This window comes from Kryptolebias marmoratus, linkage group LG6, assembly GCF_001649575.2.
Source record: "Kryptolebias marmoratus isolate JLee-2015 linkage group LG6, ASM164957v2, whole genome shotgun sequence".
NCBI classification, from domain to species: Eukaryota; Metazoa; Chordata; class Actinopteri; order Cyprinodontiformes; family Rivulidae; genus Kryptolebias; species Kryptolebias marmoratus.
Genome location: NC_051435.1, coordinates 12,034,479 through 12,056,647, shown reverse-complemented (window position 1 = coordinate 12,056,647; position 22,169 = coordinate 12,034,479). Strand labels below are relative to the sequence as shown.

The 22,169-nt window shown below is 38.5% G+C and overlaps 1 protein-coding gene and 1 long non-coding RNA gene across 4 annotated transcripts in view; one reads left to right on the top strand and one right to left on the bottom strand.

The window, feature by feature from the left end:
• Positions 1–1,336, bottom strand: part of LOC119617110 — a 6,431-nt gene extending 5,095 nt beyond the window's left edge. Inside the window, exon 1 of the long non-coding RNA XR_005233296.1 lies at positions 1,265–1,336. This is a non-coding gene — a long non-coding RNA (uncharacterized LOC119617110). The remainder of the gene's footprint in view (positions 1–1,264) is intronic.
• On the top strand, positions 1,333–18,033 carry atf2 (activating transcription factor 2). 3 transcript variants are annotated; one of them, XR_005233295.1, is made up of 13 exons: positions 1,333–1,414; positions 2,032–2,104; positions 3,089–3,185; positions 3,259–3,377; positions 3,469–3,594; positions 3,954–4,132; positions 4,979–5,093; positions 6,314–6,406; positions 9,933–10,157; positions 10,551–10,757; positions 12,773–12,878; positions 15,634–15,725; positions 16,082–16,219. XR_005233295.1 is itself a non-coding variant. In XM_017422717.3 (12 exons), the coding sequence occupies exons 2-12, from the start codon at positions 2,057–2,059 to the stop codon at positions 16,312–16,314; spliced, it is 1,548 nt and encodes a 515-aa protein (XP_017278206.1). In that variant the 5' UTR covers positions 1,336–1,414; positions 2,032–2,056; the 3' UTR covers positions 16,315–18,033. The 3 variants fall into 3 exon arrangements, 2 of the variants coding, with proteins under 2 accessions (XP_017278206.1, XP_017278207.1); XM_017422717.3 differs by lacking the exon at positions 15,634–15,725 and having other exon boundaries at positions 1,336–1,414; positions 16,082–18,033; XM_017422718.3 differs by lacking the exons at positions 1,333–1,414; positions 15,634–15,725 and adding an exon at positions 1,424–1,539 and having other exon boundaries at positions 16,082–18,033.
• The last annotated feature ends 4,136 nt before the right edge of the window (positions 18,034–22,169 follow it).

Genomic DNA, 22,169 nt, shown 5'->3' with positions numbered 1-22,169 from the left:
AAATTAAACGAAATAAACATTTGAAATATATGAGTTTGTATGTAATGTATGAATATAATATACAAGTTTCACTTTTTAAATGGAATTACTGAAATCAATCTACTTTTTCATGATATTCTAATTTTATGACCAGCACCTGTAATTAGCCTTAACTGCTACAAAAAAAATCAGTCGTCACTGGTCATAAATAAGCAGTTATAGAAAATGAATGGATTTAATATATTAAATCTCACGAGGGTTGCGAGTGTCTGCAACCCTAACTAGCCCAAAAGTTTGTTTAAACTTGCTATTACATCACTTTTTTGTTTTCTTTTTTTTTTTACATGGACATCTAGTAATTTAGGCTTGTTTGTTGATGCTGCCATATTTTATTTTTGAAGCCAGTGTCCGCTCACTTGGGATTCAAGGCTTACAGTCACTACCTTCAGAACTGATCATGGTGTTTTTATAAGTATTAAATAACTAATTAGGTAAAAACTAACTGAATCAACAGAAGTTATTACCGCCAGGAAAAAATTGCTCTTATAAGCAAATGTTTCATTAAAAGCCAATTAAATGAATGTCTCATTAGATCAAGACTTGTACTGCAGCCAGCCTTCTAGGAGGTGCTCCTGCTGTTTCTGCTTCATCTGCGATGGGTTACTGTCTACATTTGTTGATGGCTGGAATATACTCTGGCTTTTCTGTTCAAAACATGACCTAGGATTCTGACTTTAAGAAGACACATTGGTGAAAAAACCCATACCATAACACTCAAAAAAGTTTTAGGTAAGTTTGCTCCTGAATGAGGCCTCTTCTATGGAGTCGTTTACTTGATTTCTCTGAAAACTTCTTCAAAATAGTATCTGCTGCAGGTTAGATGATAGCTTCTTAGAAGTGCCGCATCAGCCTCCCTTAGAATTAGCTTTTTTATTATTAATGGTCTTTGCGTACAATAAATTTCAAAGCATGTCACCTACAGATTTAGATATTTTATGTAAACATTGCAGTCTTAAGTGGTATATTTAGTGCAACATTAATTTGACACGTACAGTCATCTCAGTAGAGGTAATGGTAAAAGGTTAAATACATCTAAAATTAATACTTCTACAATATTACCGTGTTTAATATGAGCTACTCAGAGATTTTTGCAATTACTAATTTAAAAGTGCATAGATACCCAAACTTACAGAACTGTAATTTATGGATACGTTCTTAGAGGAATGTTTATTTATTTGTATTTACGTATGTTACGAAAAATAATCTTAAATTGAGGTCAATTTACCAAATGTGCCTTTAAGTTGTAGTTTTGGTTGTAAAGTAATCTGCTTCCCGGTGATCCTCCTGTGTGGCTATAGCGTTTGCGGAAGTCCAACTCTCGCGATATTTGGGAACAGTCGTGGGATTTTGGAAATCAAGGGTTGTGTCTAAAGGGGTAAGTGACCACATAAACTGATAGCGACTGTGTGCGCGAAGCTGTGGTATAAATCCGTAATTTTTGTAACCGTGAAGTATTCTTGTTTCTGTGCAGCAAAATAACTCCGAAATAAACGCTGACAGGTATTGTGTTTACAGCGATATTTGGGTCCTAATATGGCGACGGTTGTGATAACGCAGGGCTCAGGCTATTTCATGGAAGCGAGTAGATTGTCCCCATCTTTAGTAGCCTCAGAGCTGATGATTTTTATGATTTTTTTTTTGTATTTGGTTTTCTTTATAAACTAGAAACATACGGCTTGTGGAATATCTATCAGGGCGAAAATGTCTGAGCGTTTTCCATGAGGGCAGCGAGGTGTAAACAACCACAGAAACCGCCCCTCGTCGACAGGCTTTGTCCAGATCTTTCACCTGACCCCCTTGGAGCTTTCACCTTTACAGCAAAGTCTGCTTTTATTTGGACATTATTGTCATTTTTAGGACCTTTGCAGAAAAATTTCTTTGTCACACACATAACTGTTTCTCTACAGCAGGGACCAAAAGTGAAATCTGTAAACACTCAATGTTGCCTTTTAAATTGATGCACATTTTGAGATTGTTTTTATTTTATTTTAGGGCAAAATAACTGGAATTCCTTAATATGAGTGATGACAAACCCTTCCAATGCACTGCCCCTGGCTGTGGACAGGTAAGTTATAGTTTTAAAAAAAAAAAATTATATTTATTATTTAAAATAAATGTTTATTTTGAATCACTTGTTTGTTCAAATGTATTTATTCTCATAACATAAAATATGCATATTGATAGAAGTGTTTTATATTATTAAATTCATAGTTTAAATGCATACATTTGGATCTATGTAGTTCCACAAAGACAATGTGCTAAAATAAGGCAACTCGTTTCGTTAAAAATAATTTATTCAGATGTCAAATCTGTCCCAAATTGAGAATATGACCACTGGTCCCTGCAGCAGTTACATTTTTAATAACTTGTCAGCCGAAACATTAATTGCTGCAGTATTTTATTATTTTGTTTTTAATGTAAGATTTTTTTTGGCAAGCCGTCCTTCTTCTTTAGGACTCCAAAGACTCATATGCATTAGTTGAACAACCAGTTTTGTTTGAAAATCTAGATTTCATGAAGCCTAAAAACTGAGCGAAAGGACAAGGCAGAAGTAAAGTGAAGTGTACCACCAAATGGCTTGAAATACACTGTGCTGAAAAGTTAAAATGAAATTTAAAAAAATGTTTTTCAATAGAGATTTTATGTTATGTAGGCTATACTAACTGCTGTAATTGGATTGGACATAATTAATAAACACACTTGTTTTTAAGCAACTCAGTGTGGTAAAAGGCAGTAAAGATATTTAAATAAATGTCCCAGTAATGACTTATACACATGGAACTCCTAACCCCATGTCAGAAATTAATAAACCTTTTTGATTAGCTGAAACAAGTTCAAGAAACAACCAAATAAGAAGTTCAGTCACGTTTTTTTTTAAAGAAAACACTCCTAGGATAGCCATGTTCCTGATGACTGAGTATCTACACCAACAGATTAAAATAAAAACAGAATAATAATCATCATTTGTTGTACCTTATGAAAATATTTCAGTTTAATTTACTTTTAGATCACCTGACATCATTTGTTTGTATTTTTATTTCCTAAACAGAGATTCACAAATGAAGACCACTTGGCTGTCCACAAACACAAACATGAGATGACACTGAAATTTGGTCCAGCAAGAAATGACAACATCATTATCGCTGGTAAGTTGTTAGTAGATCTGACTCCTATTGTATAATATTTGACACGTTTCATTAAAGATCTTTTCCGCTGCAGACCAAACCCCCACACCTACCCGTTTTTTGAAGAACTGTGAAGAAGTTGGGCTCTTCAATGAACTCGCAAGTCCTTTTGATCACGACTTCAAAAAAGCAGCTGAAGATGACATTAAAAAGGTGGCCATTGTTGTTAAACCTGTCTGCATGTCGGCTGATCTTTCTCTTCGGTCGTTTTCTGAACTCGCCCTCTGTTTTTACCGCTCTGCAGTTACCTCTGGATTTGTCACCTCTTGCTACACCTATTATACGCAACAAAATCGAGGAACCCGCAGCTATAGACGCACATAGAGACAGCCCTCTGCCTCACCCCGAGTCGACTACAAATGATGACAAGGTACATGCTTCATATAAGCTGCCCGTTGTTTTTGGTGACAAGGTTGTAATGACAAATATTTTGTTTTTCCGTGATCATTAAATTACTCTTGAATTTCCAGACTTACTGCTATGAATAAAAAGTTCACATTACATTTGAGGTCAATTTAATTCAAGTTTACTCCTGAAGCTATGTATGTGTCTGATTTTGTTGTGGAAACTTAGATAAAATTAGTCAAATCTGGAGACAGAATAGTTATTTCAACCCTTAATGTTAAGAAAGGAGTGTAGTAGCAGCGCTGTCACATTAGAGGTGAATAACTACATGATAATGTGTCGATGGAGCCCTCCTGCAGCTAAGGTCTTGTATGATGTTTTCAGGACTTATCTTTGCAGCCAGCCTCACTGCCAACATCCACTATAGTCCATCCTGCATCCCTTCAAGTTCCCAATGTACTTCTAGCAACCACAGAGGCTAATGTTGTAATACAGCAAGCTCTCCCATCGCCAACATCTAGCTCTGTTATTACCCAAGTCCCATCCACTAATAGACCTATAGTGTAAGTAACTGAATGCGTCCATTTAAAAAAAAATAAACAAATATGTAGTTGTTCTGAAATTATGGTTTCTTTTTCAAAATCATTTTGTGCAGTTTTTCTGTGGTGAGCTTGTATTTTTTTTTTCCAGGCATGTGTTTATTTCTTTTTTCATTTAAGTTGTGGACTGCAGGAAGTTTTTGTTCAGTTGCATACAACTTATGCTCCATTTAAAAAAAAAAAAAAAAAAAAAAATCAGTGTTGCTCCAAATATGCAGTGTTTGGTAAAAGTAAATCCCGTTATGTGATCAGTTCTGTCAACACTTTTATTCAGGCGCTTTATTTAACCTCGGAAAGCCAAATAAACCAAATTAATTTGTAACATAAACGGAAAACTCAACAAGTGAAAGAACCCGAAGACGTTCTGCTCTGAATGAAGTACAGTAATGTACTTAAAACACACACACACTGTGTTTAAGTTTCTAATTTAAAAAGAGCACTGCTCAAATTGGAGTAAATCTAGAAGAACTATTTAATTCAGTTTAAATTGAAATGCGTTTAAATCGTTTTGCAACGTGGATACAACACTGTATGTGAGCAATACTGATGTCACTTATCAGGCCTCATGTGACAGTAAGGTTTGTTTTTTATTGTCATATTCTTTTCATATGTCCAATATGTGCATTTCTTTGTGTTTTTTAAAAGGTTTCTATATTTGTTTAAAAGTTTCTCCATCCGTTGTCATCTAAATACTACATAATGATAGTACCCATGTGATTCCTTTTTATCTTTAAACTATTTTTACCGTTTTGTGAAAGTCTTCCAGACTTGTTGTTATAATCACGATTTTGTTTTTTGTTCCTCTTCCAGCCCGGTGTCTGGCACCTTCCCTGTTCTCTTACAGCTGCCTAATGGCCAGACCATGCCTGTTGCTATACCTGCATCTATTACAAGCTCCAGTGTACATATTCCAACTACAATCCCTGTGAGTGTTCTGCTCAAAACGTTTCTCAGTGTTAGAACTAACACAGAAATGTAATTTGCTGTATTTTATTAGAATTTTTTTTGGCTTTCTGTTTTCTGGGTTTTGTACAATAACTTTTACTCACTTCAAATAATAGTGTCATTAACAATGGAATGATTGATTTCTTAAAGAAAAAGTCTTATTGTCATATTTGATTTAGTAGCTATTTTTAGCACATCAGTCTTCCTAGGAAGCTTTATTTTGCATAGTTACTGACTGAGTTTCATTTTAAAACTAACCCGGATGTAAAGTTTGGCATATTAGTAATACTAAAATTTTCTGACACCTATATTATATTTAAACTTTAGGTTTAACCGTGTCATTGCACATTTTCTTTGCTCTGGTTAAACAGGAGAAATGCTTCTTTGAATTTTGCATTTCAAAGTAAAAGAGTGTGCTTGCAAAAACACCAGAGTGCAACTGTGGCAAAGACACAGGACTGGGCTTCTGGGCAGCAGGCATCTGGCCAGGATTATTTACTTGTAAAATAAAAAATAATTCAAAAAAAAAAATCTCCATCTCTGGTGGAGTTGATAGAATATACTTTGCATGTGTTTTGCAAACTGTTATGCTTGAAAGTGTCTCATACAGAAAAGTAACATAAATTAGGGTGTGGTTAGTATTTTGGGAACTCGTCTCATAGCACACTGTAGTTCTGTTTGTGTGGAACCCTGAGCAGTAGATGATTCTCCTGATATCAGCACAGCAAGGAAAACCCTCAGTCTCCAGTCTTTTGGGAAGAGAAAAGCCTTTGACAAGTAAGGACGGACTGAAGATGATGAAAAACATTAGCCACCAGTGGGCTTCCCTTTCCCTCGGTCATCTCTTCCTCTTCTCCTCACCCCTCCTCCCTCTCCGTCTTGTCAGTGGCTGTGAGGAGAGGCCTGAATCTGGCCTTTGGACTCGTGTCTTTCCATCCCCTCTTCAGCTTCCCTGTCCATATGCTCTCACTCAGCCAGGCAGAGGTTCATTAGCGTGCACGCTGCATCTCCATGTGGCGCTGCCTCCGCAAAATAACAGGCTATCCAACCTAATGAGGCTGAGATATGGGGAAGCTAGGAGAGCCTGCCATAGCTGTGTGCGTTTGAGTTGTGGGGCGGGTGTGGGTGAAGCCTGCCCTTTTTTTATGGCTGAAGACTAATTTTCTGTCGTCTGATCTGCCTCTGTGTCTCTGTTGTCAGCTTGTCAGACCTGTCACCGTAGTGCCTACCGTCCCTGGAATCCCCGGACCTCCCTCGCCACAACCTCAACCCATCCAAACAGAAGCAAAGCTGGTATTTATTATCTTATTTACATCAAGTATCATTTCCATGCTGTGACTGTTAGTTCTCATTTGAGGGAGATGATAACAACTAAGGTGATGAGAGGGTTTGGTGTTAAGGGAATAATAAGACTGACAGGCAGTAAGATTTTATTTACCTCTGTCATTTCTTCAGTTAATGTAGTCTAATGTTCATTTTAGGAAATAGTTTGCACATCAGTCAAAAGTAAAAACTATCAATTATGGTAGCCTTACAAATTTGATAAAATTAGGGACTCACCAACTCTTTGGTGTTGTCTAAAAGTGAATCATTTTCAGCTTGAATGTTTATTACTGGTATCCAGCACTCAAGTAATCTATAATTGTCATCATAGATTACAATTACTAAATACACACAAGCATGTATTTAGTGTGGCAATAATTAAGCTATAAATCAGGAACACTAGAAGTTCTCAGTTTGTCATAAATTATTGATAAACTTTGAAATATTTTAAAAGTAAGCTATGAAGGTACAGTAATCAGAAAAATCAGAAAAATAGTTGGCAATGCAAGAACTTAAGTGCTTTATGTTGTTTTACACCTTAAATATGACATTTTCTCAAAGCTACCACGACAGCAATAGGAGTTAGTTTTGCAAAAGACATGTTGTAGTTATTATTTTCAATTAAAAAAATTCTTTTCGTACAAACCCTTTTTTGTTACATTTTCTGTGACAGTGGAAGAAAGCTCTGTAATTTGTGCTAATTTGGTTTAAATGCAATAGTTTATTAAAAGCGCACGTTTGAAGGTTCGAACATTATTTAGGGTGAGAAATTGGCGTTGCCAGTAAAAACTGTGCCAGGAACATGTCTGTATATGACTCTGTGGGGCGAGCAGGGTCACAGCAGTCATGTTGTCCTGCATTAAAAGTGATAGTTGGAGGGCAGTGATATGAAGTGGTGTGAGGGGGATCGGTGGCAAGGTGATGAAGCACGGATCACAGAACCTGTAAGTGTTCGCAGCATGCTCTGCCTGTAGAAATTATCGGCTAAACAGCAAAGACGTGGGTGTGTGTGTTGAACGGGAAGGATTGATCCTGACTGGTGAGGAGAGAGGACAGGAGGGGCAGGGAGTTGTTGGAGATCACGGGGTGCGGAGATGACAAACGCAGTGACAGCGTTGTGCTCAGCACGCCGTCACCAGGGCCGACCTGAGGGGAGGGAGTGGGGGCAACCAATGAAAACCAGCTGGGGGCATCCTGGCAAACGCTCAGCGAGGCACATTAAGTCAGCCTCACCCTGCATGGAACCTTTTGTTCAGCAGAATCCTGCCTGACCTGCGTTTCCCCCCCTCAGCCCCCCACCTCCCTCTTACTCTCAGCACCTCCCACCACACTCAGCTCATCAGCAAACACCTAATGAGCCCGCATCAAGAAAACAGACCCCCAGCCCAACCTGCCCGCTCCCCGCCTCCGCACGGCTCTCGTGGGGGGTGGCGGCGTAGACGGCACTTTACAAGGACTGATGATGCTGCAAAGACCACAATAATGATAATTAACTTGCTGAATTTAGAAGATTATGCTGTTAATTAGTTGCAAAATAAAGATAAGTAATATAGTAGCAGATGGTTGAATAACACCCATGAGATGGAGGGTTATTACACTGATGAGGTTTCCATGGCAGAGATGAAATATGAATCTGACTGGCTTTTCCCTCATTCTGTGGACCATTCCAAGAGAATAATATCTTGTTTCTGCCAGAAGAGCTTCTGGAAGGGTATTACACGATAAACTAATTTGGTAGATAGATTGGTCTGGCAAAGGTAGCTGTTAGAATAATGCGGCCCTCTGTTTTCTCATGTAAATGTATTCTCTCTCACTTTGTTACTGTTGGAGAGGCTCATTCACTTTCACCTTGTTTGTTCAAGGTTTGATGCCTGAGGAATTGACCTGTAAATCTTGCACACTGGGCTGCGGAGGAGTAGTTTCTCTGAATAAGGGGGTGTTTTCGTGTTAAATGATCAGAGCAAGTGTTCGAAAAACGGCTTTTTATTTTTAATACTTGATTCGCAGCATGCGCTCTTTGATTGCACACAGATCCAATTACGGCACGTGCAAATGAAATGGGTGGAGCTTGTCTTTTTGCTTTTTTTCTTTTCTTTTTTTTTTTTAAATCACTACACTACAGTTGTGGTAAAAATAAGGAGCACCCTCTTTCAATCCTCACTTTTTCATATCAAAAAAGTGAACATTCAGTAGTTTGTAGAGTCATAGCCGCAATAACTAGAAATAATTGCATTCTGTTTGACCGTATGTGTCTCTAATGTCGTTGTGGGGGAACAACTGTTCTTTACAATGTTGTTTTAGTTCATTGAGCTTTGTTGGCACCTCTTCATGCACAGCTTTCTTAAGGTCCCATTACAGCATTAAAAGTGGGTTCAATGTTTAGACTTTAAATCGGCAGTTTTTGCAGCATTATGATTCTTTTTCAGCCAGTCTTCTGTAGAATTTCCTTCTGTTCTTGGGATTATTATTGCAGGAACCAATTTAAAGCAAACTGAACAAATGATCAGTAAATAATTAATTTTGATCAGCACAACCTGGATGCTACAATTAGTTGGTCCTTTTTTTCTTTGAACCTACAGTTTTTGCATTTTAATTGCAAAGACAGCTTTCTTGAGATAAAATCACAAAACTGCGTTATTGATTAGACACCTCTTTCTAGTTTATTTTAAAAATTTCACAACCTTTGACATGTACATTTTGATATTCTAATGTAGGATGTGTTTAAAGCAGCCTAGTTAAGTCTCTTTTTTTTTAATTTTTTTGCAGATATTCAGCTTAAAGAGTTGCTAAGTTTCATTCTGTAAAGTGACAGGGGATTCAAACAACATTTAGAGCTCTTTTTCAAAACTGCGACAATGACCACCACCTAAAACTATCTACAAGGAAGCATGGCGGTGGCAGCATTATCCTGTGTGAGCGCTTAGTAGCAGAGAAAAAGACCTGGGCAGAGTTTGGGAAGGATTAATACTGGCAAGAATGATTAGAGGAGAGGTCCAGTGAAAGCCGAAAGTTTAGTAGGACAAATTGTACTGTTCAGATATTTTGATGTAATAGTTTGGTGTAATGTAAGAAAAAAAATTGGAAAACTGTCCCAAAATGTGCAAATCTTGTTGAGACTTAACTGAGGAATTATTTGCTTAAGGCCTTTTTACATAATACTCAATAATGAGTAATTATCTAGTCTTTTAGAACAAAACATTTACACATTTAAGTTTTATTTCATTAAAACAATTTAGATTTATAACATTTTTTTAAATTTGGGGGAATGTTTTTGTTTTTTACTTCTTTATATACCATTTCTTGTGAGTCACAAAAAGGGAAGGCATCAACTAAACTAAAGCTCTTCAGCTCAGTTTTTTTTTTATCTCAAATTTGGGACCACTGTAACGCTTTTCATTTATTAGTCTTGTTTTATTCTTGTATTTAGTATTTCCCTCCTTTTGTTTTTTAATCGTCATTTCACGCAGTTGTGCCTGTGACAAACTCCTGTTTCCAGAAACTGAAAGCCACGATAAGCCAGCAGCTTCCTCAGGTAACCAACGGAGACGGAGTTGAGGTCCAAAGCAGCGCTGTGACCCACACCGCTAATCCCGCTTCTCCGAGCCCGACCCCACCTCCAGCCCCAGCTGTGATCCTAACTGCGGCTCCTCAACTGCCTACAACTGAGGAAACCTCCACACATTCCCTCCAGCAGCCAGCCACCTCCACCACAGAAACACCTGTAAGCATTCATGTCCGCACTGCTGTTTCTGTCGAGGTCAAAACACCACAATACAGCCAACTAACATACTGCTTTAACTGTGCCTTTGGAGTCTAGGGTTTGTTTTGTCGTTCTGATAGTTTTTGATTTAATTAATTTAATTTTAAAACACCAGATTCAGTTTAGGAAATAACTTGTAGCACTTCAGACCTAATTTTCTAGCATTAGAAGCCATTAGCTATTATTCAGAATAGCTTTACCTGAAAGCAGGTAAAACACATTATATTACTGAGGCTTTCACAAAATACTCGAAATTGATACATCAAAATAAACTTAAATGTGCGTTAGCTTCTTTTTTCCCCTTTAAAATCAGCAGTTCACATATATTGTGTTGATTTTTTTGTTGTTAAACAGGCGTCTCCATTGCCCCCTGCGCAAAACCCTCCAAGCACAGGGGGTCGGCGGCGACGGACCACAAGTGAAGACCCCGATGAGAAGAGGCGCAAGTTCCTGGAGCGTAACAGGGCTGCAGCTTCTCGCTGTAGGCAGAAGAGAAAAGTGTGGGTCCAGTCTCTGGAGAAAAAGGCTGAAGACCTCAGCACTATGAATGGACAACTACAGGTAGCCCTAACATCTTTGTCTCACCGTTTACTTACTCGTATGTTTGTAGACGTTCGTGCGCCCGTATTTATTATTAGGTAATTTTAGTGTGAACACGTTTTCACACTTTTCCCTTCTGTGGTGATGAAGTCATTAAAGCCGATTAAGAAGAGCTGCCGTATGACAGCAGCAGAGTGTGAGCCCTTTACATTGATATGTTCCTGTCAATAAAGATGTATCCTCCAGATGTCAGCCGCACACAAGCGTGTCGTCGCTTCTGTCTCAGCAGTTTACTGAATGGCCTCAAAAATCTCAGAGGGAAAGGTGTCTTTTTGAACCTTCATTTCGCAAGAAGCAATTAGGATCTGATGCTGACAAGTTCGAAACAGTTCATGTGTCTGCTGTCTCTGTTGATAAGTGTGAGCCGGGGGTGCGGCACATCGGTGTTCCAGACAATTAAATGAGATGTGGTGTTTACTAGCTAACCGTCTTATTTTTTTTTCCCCCCTTTTTTTGATGGAAGCAGAGTAAGATGCGGAAAATAAAGGAGGGGATACATAGCGGAGTGAAATAAATGGGTTCATGATCATATCGGGTTTAAAATCAAGTTATCACTACTTGTCATGGGTGCACTGCTTGCAGGTTTATTCAAACAAAGGCAGATAAGAAGGGGAGGATAGGTGAGTGAACCGGGTTATAAATAGAAAAAGAATCGCCGTTAACTACAAAGAGGAGAACAACATGTGGTAAAGAATAAAAGGGCGCTTTATATGAGGGCATTAATCAGCAGAGCAGTTTTTGTAAAAACCCCCATGCTGACATGGCCCAGCTGATCAGCGAAACTGCCTCTAATGATGCACAATTATTTTAACATCATCCTTAACTGGCTTTTTAATGAGGTGTCAGTCCAGACAGCTCACAGGGCTTCTAGCATCACCCAAGGCCCATTTTCTCAGCTTCGATTAACTTGGAAACAAGTTTTAACTCTAAACTGTCCAGATTAGTTTGTTTTAAGTTAAAGGTATGATGCAGCTTGAAGTGGTTTTTTGCTGAAATGTCAGATGGCAGATCTGCTGTCAGCTTTGGATGCCACTTTTTGGGCAAACGTTTATGTCCATAATAAATTACAGAGAGCACTTTAAAAGAACGCCTGTGTTTATATTGGTTTTAAATGGCAGCAGTCATGCTGGAAGCACAGTGAATACTGCGTTGGCTTCCTGTGATACATATGCTCCTTCCAGCTGTGTTTAAATCTGGCTTACAATAGCTCAGCCCTGCCAACACCAGCAAAACTAAACAGATGGAATCAAATAAATTGGCTGCTTTTAGACTAATAGATTAAGCCACTCGCAGTCCTTTAAAGAAGGAGAGAAGAAGCTTAAATCTGCCATTGGGTGTTTCGCAGGCCCCGGGCCGCTCTAAATCCAGTTAAAGTCACCTTCAGCGTAATGTGGCTCTCTTTTACGACATGCAGAAATCCTTAGCTCTCGTGGGAGCTGTAACGACACAGGAGTGTAAATCTCAGCAACATCTATGGTGTCGTACTGACAACCCAGGCAGCCCACCTCAAACAAATGTGCTGGTCGGTAGCCAGTGAAGGCCCATAATTATTGTGCAGGAGGGAGTGTGTTTTAACTGTTGCCTGGAAAAATATATTGGTTTCTTTTTCATTTTGTTTTTAATTCTAAGTTTTCTGCTGGATATGGATCTGCATATTCTTATACAGATTTACTGTAGGCAGTATTTATGTTAACATAACCGGTATGTGGTGACATCTAGTGGCAAAAATTGCAGATTGCAGAAAAATTAGTCTTCTATAGATTTCTGTGCTTAAGTTGCTAAATACTTGAAAACTATATAAAAATATATATCAGTCTCATTACATTTAGGTTTGACTTTGTTAAAATTAAAATATATCTTTGGCTTAAAATGTGACAATGGCTTGAATCTGACAATTTATATAGTGTGGGAAAAAAAATCTTTTCTGAAGTGTGGCCGTTTCTTACTTTTCGTTGCATGTCTCCTCTTTCCTCAAGAATGAAGTCACCCTGCTGAGAAACGAAGTGGCTCAGCTGAAGCAGCTTCTTCTGGCTCATAAAGATTGCCCCGTAACCGCCATGCAGAAGAAGTCTGGCTATCACAGTGAGTAATGCTCCATTATTCTCTGCCCGAGGCGTCGAATGAAACGTGTCTAAAATGAGCTCAAGTTAAGGACACGTCTCGCTTGAGGCCAAGCAGATAAAACTCTTGATATGCTGGGTTCTTTTTTTTTCCCCTGTAAAACTTAGCAGAACTTCAGATGCTTATGAGTGGTTTGTGTCTTGATCCCACGTCTCTTTAGAGGCCACAGCTGACACGAGAAACATTTAGTCTCATTTGATATCAAGATCAACATTTGTTACATGAAGTTAAATCTCCAAGATGACAGCCAGAAGCTCTGTGTCGCTGACCACTTTCCTACATTTACATTTATTCATGGTGATTAAAATGTTTTTACTTGAACGTAGTCAGCTTACAGTGATAATCTTTACAGATTCTGCCATTTGGAGCCTCTTAATCTAAATTTCCTGTTGTCTGCCTGGTCTGCAGAGTGCCATCACACGGTCTCATTTAGAATCATATCACCTATTTTTCTTCGTTTTCCTCAGACCGGGGCTCTGTCATTTTGATTTTGTGGTCATAACTCACCAGAATGCACCACACCACTTCCACACTGTCCTCTAAACACCTTGCCTGACTTGTATTGACAGTGATTGCCACTGGAATGAGTCCATTAAAGCAGCAGTCTTGACAAGACTGCAGAATATTCTCATTGTGAAGTGTCGGCCAAGCTACGCCGTTCATTATGCAATCCTTATTGTCTGCCGTCCCACAGACACACTTCCCTGTGCATTATGGGACTGATGGTTTCCAGGCTGGAGCGTGCTGTCAGAGGCAGAGCTCATTTGGTTCAGTGCAGATGTTTTTTAACAGGATCCATAGATGAATATGGTCATTTCCCCTCATATGTTTGCTCAAAATGTGTGTTGTCTCTTCTTGTAACTTTGTGAAGGATGACACTTGAAGAACTTTTTCCCTCTCCCTTTGAAAAATGGAACATCCAAGCACCTCAATTGATGTGTTTAAAATGGTAGGTTCTCTAAAAAAAAAAAAATAAATAAAAAAAATAAAAAAATGGGCAGGAGTCAGTTTATGTGAGAGTGAGGAAAAAGTTGTTTATACGGAAGGATGAAAAATTCAGTTTTTGATATGTTGTTCAAACAAAACCTTAGAGGAACTGATCACACTGGATTTTTAAAGATTTCTGTTTTATTAACTGTTGTATTTGTCGTCTGAAATTTAAAGGAACAGATATTTTCTTTTGAAGAGGGGTTTTGTGGAAAGGTTATACATAGTTTTCATCTTACCTGTTGTAGATGCCTCTGTTAACAACCTCAGTTTGGAGAAAGTGTTTCAGTCTGACAAGCTAACAGCTAGTCCAAATGAGGCTAAAATCAGAGAGGTTTTGGTGTTTTAAATCAACTCCAGTCTCAAAACCTTCACAGTGGTTCATGTGAACGCTGTTTTATAAACCTTTACGCCACTGTCAGCTTCATGTTATCTACACAGAGTTTAAAGGTTGAATGCAAGCGCAAACAGTGACATCAGCCTTTATCTGTAGCGCTTCCAATGCAACCTGGGCCATTTCTGACAGAAATATTGTATTATTATTTTTTTCCTAAATAACCCTGTAATGCAAAATTGATGGCAGTGTTGAAGTTGTTTTAGGTTGGTCTTAGCCCTGCTCAGAGTAGCTGTTAGGTTGTTAAACGTAGGTTAAAGAGCTACAGTATTAACAACAGATAAGATATTAATTGTTCATAACCTTTCTACAGAATCCCCCTTCAGAAGATCTGAACTATTCCTTTAAGGTCATTGTTGAGGTTAATTGGTCAGGTTTCTTTTCCATTTACTTGATTCAGAGAACTTTTTAAACATTTATACATCAAATCTATTGTAGACAATTCACATATTATTGCTCAGGTGAAGTTCCTATCTGTAACTGATGTTTTCCTTTACTCCTTTTTTCACTTATGATCTGTTATTCAATTTAAATAATCTAGAGTTGGATCATTCAGCCCTTGACAAGAGCAGAAGTAACCCCAAAGGTTCAAGGACTCCCTGGTTGGGAGTCACAGAAATAATCTGTTTTGCTAATTAGTAAAGCATTTGTCTTTAACTCCGATCAATCCACTCGTGTAAAGATCTCACCGAGCTCTCTGTTCTCTCAGAGTTACAAATCCCAAAAGGCTTCCCCTGCCCTCCAGACCCTGTAATCCCCTTCATCGTCCTGCCCGGGCGTAGCAGTGGCAGGTGGAAGGAAATTGCCCAGACTGCCCTGCAAACAAGCCAGGACACGGTTTCAATTGGCACGCCGAGCCGTCCATCTGCTTACAGCGAACCTCCGCTTCAGAAAGCGAGAGAGCGGAAAGAAGCTCTGCCTGCACGAGGAACCAGAAATTTAGAGTATTATGATAAATCAGCTGGCCACCGCTTAGCGCTGTTAGGAGTAATGATGCTCACTTGAACATGGAACAAAACCACCAAGCTAATTTATTCCAAGGTTGACCTGAAAGGGAATAAAAACAGAACTTGTATCACTTTCTGACGTTCGCTTAAACTGCAGTTGAGTCAAGGAAGCAGAGAGAGCCTGTTTTGCAGCAACCTTTCTGTTGCTATTCATGTATTGCGCCCTCTTGTTGGATGCTTTTATTTTAAATTCTCAAAGACCCACTCATTAATTACAGCATGCCATAACAAGTGACTTCATATCATTAGCAATATTAATTATCATTGTGCTCCTTATTCCTGTATGAAACAGAGCATGAGAGTGGAGTCTTTTTTTTTTTTCCATCAGGATCCAATTAATTCAATGCAACTGCCTAACAGCTGGTGGCATTTCGACTCCAAGTCTTCCCTACTCTCCAGTGTGAGCATCATTAAAATCAGGTGCTGTAATCATCTGTCGCTGCAGTAGTTGGCAAGGTAACAAAAAACAAATGAGAACGCAGTTAGGGATGGGGAAACGCTGCCACATGCCCCAGAATGTAATGCACCCTTATGATGTGGGTTTAAATTGACATTGGAGCGTTAATTAAAGGAAGGGGTGCAAAAGTAGCATTATGGGGATTAATGGAATGGTTTGCATACTCTACATGCTGATAGCTGTTTTACATGCAATTAGGCTTGTGTGACACCGCTATCCCAAGCCTTCTGGATTTTAGCTGCTGAAATACAATGTCAGGAAACACCAATTTGAGAGCATTCAAGCCTCGTGGCCAAACGTTATCCGGTGTGTTTTACAGTCTCCGACAAAGACGAAAGCTGCGAGGAGATGTCCGTCCCCAGCAGCCCCCAGAACGAGGCCATCCAGCACAGCTCCGTCAGCACCTCCAACGGGGTCAGCTCCTCCTCCTCGTCGACCCCAGCCATCTCCGCCCCGACCAGCGCCGCCGCCGCCGCCACCGCGTCGAACCAGAGCACAGAGGAGAGCCAGCCACGGAGGGGCGCCACCAAGTCTCAGCCTTCAGGGAGCTGATCGTCCCAAACTCCTCCTGATCGAACACATTTGGAGTGCTGCTGCCTCTTCAAGACAAGGATTCTCTCTCAGCTTCAGTTCGGACCGCACACTTCATTTATTCTTGAATGCGTTGTTTTCTGTTTGGTCGATTTTTGTACTTTATAGGCTTTTAAACATGCAATGTTTTCTCTGCAACGGTGAAGACAGAAGAACAGGCACTTTAGGTGTAAAATGTAAAACTTTAAGCTGTTTTTTTTTTGTATTTGTTTGACTTATTTATTGATCGTCTGTAAAATTATTTAAAATTATTTAAAAGCAGTCAGGTGAAGCAGTAGGTTATTACCAAAGTGTGCTGTTGTTCATTGGTTTTCTTGATGGTTTTTTTGTAAGCACTGTCTTAACAATGAAGATACTTTAATGAAAGAATTCTTGTTTTCTTCCTTTGCGTTTATCATTTTGCACATATCTGAGAGATGACGGGTTTACTTCTTTTTTTTTTTTTTTGGAAAGTTTGTTGAGCACCGGCAGCTTTATAGACGTCGAGTTTAAATACTGGACATGTGACACAAACAGACATGGCTGAATGAGAGTTTGAATTTGACAGCTTTTCTCCGAGCGAGATCATCTGTAGTTGGTGAATGTCTGAACTCCCTTCTCCATGTAAAATAGACTCATGGAGGTGAGCTGGTTTGATTTGTTGTTTCATTACCATTCCATCTGTAGTCTGATTGTCCCTGAAGCAGTGATTGTAGAATCGCAGTACTTTTTTTTTTTTTCTTCTCTTTTATTTTCTTAATGACTCACTTATGGTGATGTGGACTTCATTCAGTGCCATTAATGTTTTTGAATAAATTACTTCTGTGCATTTTTTAAAAGCAGAACAGCTCGAGTTGATTGCTGTTCTCTCAGACTGAACGTAACGACTCCAGAGAAGATTTCTTGCTTTGTTTACAGTGTTTGCTTTAAGTGACTCTTTATGGCTTTAGCGTCTAATGCAGAACATTTAGGGACATTAAGCTGTTTTCATGATTGCAATTCTAGGCAACATTTTTAGAAAACATTGTAAAAAAAAAAAAAAAGAAAAATACCACCAATGATACATTTGTCTGTGAACTTTCTTGATATTATGTACTTTGCTTTTATAAGATTGTATAAATTTAGAAGCTGATCTCTTTTGATCACATCAACTCTGTTAGTGATTAAAAAACTGACCTTAAATCTCTGATTAGGATGGATCATTGGGCTGTCATGCTAAATAAAGATATTGTGATGTGAACTGGAATCACATCATGTACATTAGTTGCACAACAAATAAAACTCTTAAAGAATTGTGAGCATTTAACCCCTTCTAAGAAACAAATCCCACCTTTTAAAGTCTGTTTGCCTTTTCTCTTTAGTCCGTACTTGGCTTACTACTGTGTAGTTTTACGAACAGCTGACACATTGTTTTCTGAAAATGTGATTTTTAAAAGTTTTACTGTTATGTGCTATCTGCATGAGATAACGATTCTCTGCGAGAATTTGACCGTTTATTTAATAATGTCTCGATTAAGAAAAACGATATTAAAACAAGTTATTACAACTTGAGTTGTGAAGGCTTTGGTGATTTGTTTTACCCGGGCTTTACTGCTACAAACTGGGTGTGATACTGTGTTGACAGTGTACTTGTAATGTGAAAGTTCTGTATAAAATTTGAAACAAGTTGTTGTAATAAACCTTTTAATAACTCTTTAAAAATCCATCCCTCCTTTATTCAGTTCTCTTCTCTGGCAACATTAAAAAATGGTTAGAAAGTTTAAAAAAATTTAAAAATTCAAATGTGCACAGAAATGTGTTCATTTTTTAGTGTATAAACTGATAGGAGGCAAACCTGAAGCTAGTTGGAAACCTGTTTTAGGGTCTATGATGGGAGTAAATATTTATTGTGGTGTATAGTGCCACCTTGTGGAGGATCATACATCATTCGTTTTTTTGACCAAACAACAGTTCATTTAATCTAATGTTTTATTCATTATTACTAATAGTTTTTTTTATCTTCTTTAATTTCAGCACTTCTACAAATATTTAACACAATCTGATAATGAAGAGCTGACATCCCCAAATCCCTGCAACTTGTTTCTGTGCAGAATATAGCTTATTATTCACAAATTAATGTATCACATGTACTGTAAATCCTTGTTTGCAAAAACTTAACTCTTAGCTCAATTTGAATATGGATTTTTTTCTCCTGTCTTTAATGGTTTACCAGTTCAAAGCCTCATTTTTGTACATTTTTAACCCATAATATGCCTGATTTCAGTGGTTAATAGTTCAGTACCAGGCATTTCTTTTATTAGCGTTTTTGACAGACACTTTACATACAGCAGCATCACCATAATGTAAGATTCAACAAAAACTAAATGAAATGCATTGTCCTTTTATAGTTAGAATGTAAAAAAAAAGAAAGAAAAACTTTGCCTTATATTTCTGTAACTATTATCTTTGCAGCTTCCAGAGAGTTGCAGCCAATACATCAGGTGCCACACATTTATTATTAATCTGACATCTCCTCTGTATGATTAAAAAAGCAACCAGACTGTAAGTGATCCGTACATATGTAGCCATTCTTGCCATTTGTTTGATCCGTTCTTTTATACAACAAAGACTAAATGATTTCCAGGTGTATCGAGCTCATTTAGCCAGCTTACCAGTGACGTCTATAGAGCAGTTTGTACTGCCCAACATTACATTACTCTATCCACAAGATCTGAATTAGTTTTGAACTATTTGAACAGGGATAAAATCCTTCCTATTTACTCGTCTGTTCAGGGATTCTCTTTTTGTACCCATAATCATATTACTGACAAGTATCTGATCAGTTAGTTTGTAATAATGTCACTGATTTGAAAACTTAGAATACTGTAGGTTCAAAAATCCCAGTGTTAAAAGTTTTATTTTATTTATTTATTTTTCTTATTGTAGGTTTCTGGTACTTTTTGTAACACAGCAGCTCCACTTGAATGTTGTGTTAAAGTGTGGTAGAGCTGCTTTGCAAACAGAAATGTCAAGAAAAACTAGACAATAATAAGAACGGTTTGAATGTCTTGTTGTTTAACATTTCACAATCAAGCTGACTTTACAACTGTTTTCCTGTCTTAAAGTATTATGAGGTGATTAAAGTAGCTTTTACTTCCCAAAGTCTGCCTCATATATCTTTTTTCTGACTGAGAGAGCAGAAACAATAATGTTATTTTGACCTATGGTTAAAATATCTCTAATTATTCCACTGACTCGAAGTGCCCAGCAGGTGGCGATACATCCAAACTCAAAGAAAGTGGCTGACAGTGCAGGATTCTAGTGTTTATGGCAAACCTCAGATTATTGACATTACAGCATTTCAAATACAAAGTAAAATTATTGTCATTAACTGAACTAGTGTAATTTCAGCCATTTTTCACAACATGTGTTTCTTCAAAACACGTGTTTTCTTCACAAATTCAGGTTGAGATTGGTGTTAAGCTGGTGAAGTCAAAATAACTCCAAAACAAACAAACCAAAAAATACTGAACAAGCAGCGTTTCCAGATAATAATAATGGAAAAGATAGATCACAGATACGAATGCCTGAATACACAAATGGTGTAGATGTGTTTAAATTAAGTGTGAAAGGAGAGCAGAAGGTTTTTGAAGACATTTTAAACGGTAAAACAGAAGAAACCCAAGATTACACAATCAAAACCCAACAACTACAAAGACTGAATTTCTTAAACAAAGATTTTCAAAATAACTTCATCGGTCCAAAAACACAAGGACAACATTATCCACAGACCAACAATGTCATCGTGAACACAATGGGTGACAGTTTGGGAGAAATAATCCTTGTGTGTCTTTTCGGTGTCAGTGTTTCCTGCCAAAACTCCAGTTGGCAGCACTCTGGAGCTCTGTGATGTTGCCTAACTAGGGCAGCTGTGATTAGCTGCTGATTACAGAGCGGAGAAGTGTAAATGTTAAAATGTAGGTCACAGCGTTGGCCAATAACACCACGGATTTTATTTCATATTTACAAAGCTTGAAAACCAACGACGGTACGGTAGATTTTCTATCTTTGATGTTAAATCCGAACACTGACTGAGGCAGAGTATGGCAAGGATTTGACTTGACAATTTCCCCACCACATGCAAACCATTAATTCTGGTTGTTTGATTAATTATTTCCCCCTGGCAAACAGCTCCTTCGTATTAATTATTCATTCTATAATGATATTAATGTAAATTTAACTACGCTTTTCCCGTAATAAATGCATGGCATTTGGAAAGATCCTCTTTTTCTGCCTGCTGCAGACACACAGTTGTGTCCCTTTGTTAAAAAGAAACTTCTTAGTAAGATTTTAAAATTTATTTTAAACAATTCTGATGTGCACATTGTGAGCAAAACGAGGCAGAGCTTAACTGGCAAAGAACAAGAGAAATAAAGACAGTCGACATTCAGATGTAGTTGGGCGTGTCGCAGCTTTTGCCTCTAAACAAATGAGCAGGATAATAATGTGGAGCTGATCTGCTGACAGGCGGGCTTCTCCAGCTGTTCCCATAATTCGACAGGTATTATCTTTGGCCCTTAGCATTCTGCAGAGGCAAACTGGCACTTAATTAGGCAGGGATTAAGTCCAAACAGCCTCATTTACGTGGGTTGTATCGTAAGCAGAGACTGGCTGCCCCTTCTCCTTCAGGGGGGGCATGTGGGGGTAAACGTGAAAAACGCACAGGCTGCTGAAATGAAGCCGCTCTGGGGCCCACGAGTCCAGATCTCTCAACAATGAGGAGTCTCTCTCCCCCTGCTGAGGAGGTGGTGTTTCTGAGCACACGCTTTAACCCCTCAAATCCAAGGAGACGCAGATAAAACAGCTTGATTTACATTTAATTCAGATTATGTAAATACATTGGTTGGGTCCCAAATCAAACACAGGCCACAATGCAAGCTGCCCGCAGAACCCTGCAAAGATGGCCTCTATTGTCATTCAAATGAGGTGGGGCATCAAATATTTCCTTTATACATGGGAAGGACATTTAATAGAACTCTTTATGAGATATGTTCTTTCTAGAAACGCTGATAACTTCTCATTATTCTCAGTTGGCAACCTCCACACACTATCAAACACACTGAGCCTGTTTGTTTTTGCGCTTGAATGAAGGGCAAATGGGCATCTGATTCTGCCACCGGGGATGTGCATCTGTTTAATAACATTACGGAGGTGTATCAGCTCAGATATTGCTAAGTACACGGGTGGAGGCAAATCCTCGGTGGGCACGTGCGCCGGGTGATCTGCCAATCGCCTCTCTGTGGTGCATCTGGAGACAGGAGGACGTCTCCTCCAGCAGTCTTTGCAGACGTGAAGAAAGGTTTTTACTGAACGCGCAGGTCCTACCCTCCCACTCAGCCCCGCTTCCCATGTGAATTATCTTATTTTGTTATCAATTTTTAATGTTGGCTCGGTGCTTTTAGAGCTGCTGGAACTAAGAGCTTGTAGTTGTTTAGTCAGCCTTTTGCTGGAGGAATCTATCAGAGCTTTTACTGAAGTAAAAATAAGCAAAGAAAGCATTGATCAGTTTCTAACTTATCTGTAAAAGTGTGAGTCTGTTGTAACGATGCATAAAAGAATGTAATTTTTATGATATCCTGTTCTGGATTTAGGGTGGCTTTACAGATTTTAAAAGACCTTTTGGCTAATTCTGGTGCAATCACTGTGACTGTCAGAGCTTTCACCTGAAGCCAATAGGCAAAATGTGGACGATAACGTTTTCGTGTGCATGGGTGTTGGTGTGTCTGTTGGCAAAATATCTCATCAACCACTGGATGGATTTTAATGACACTCTCAGACCTTATCAAATATAAACATAA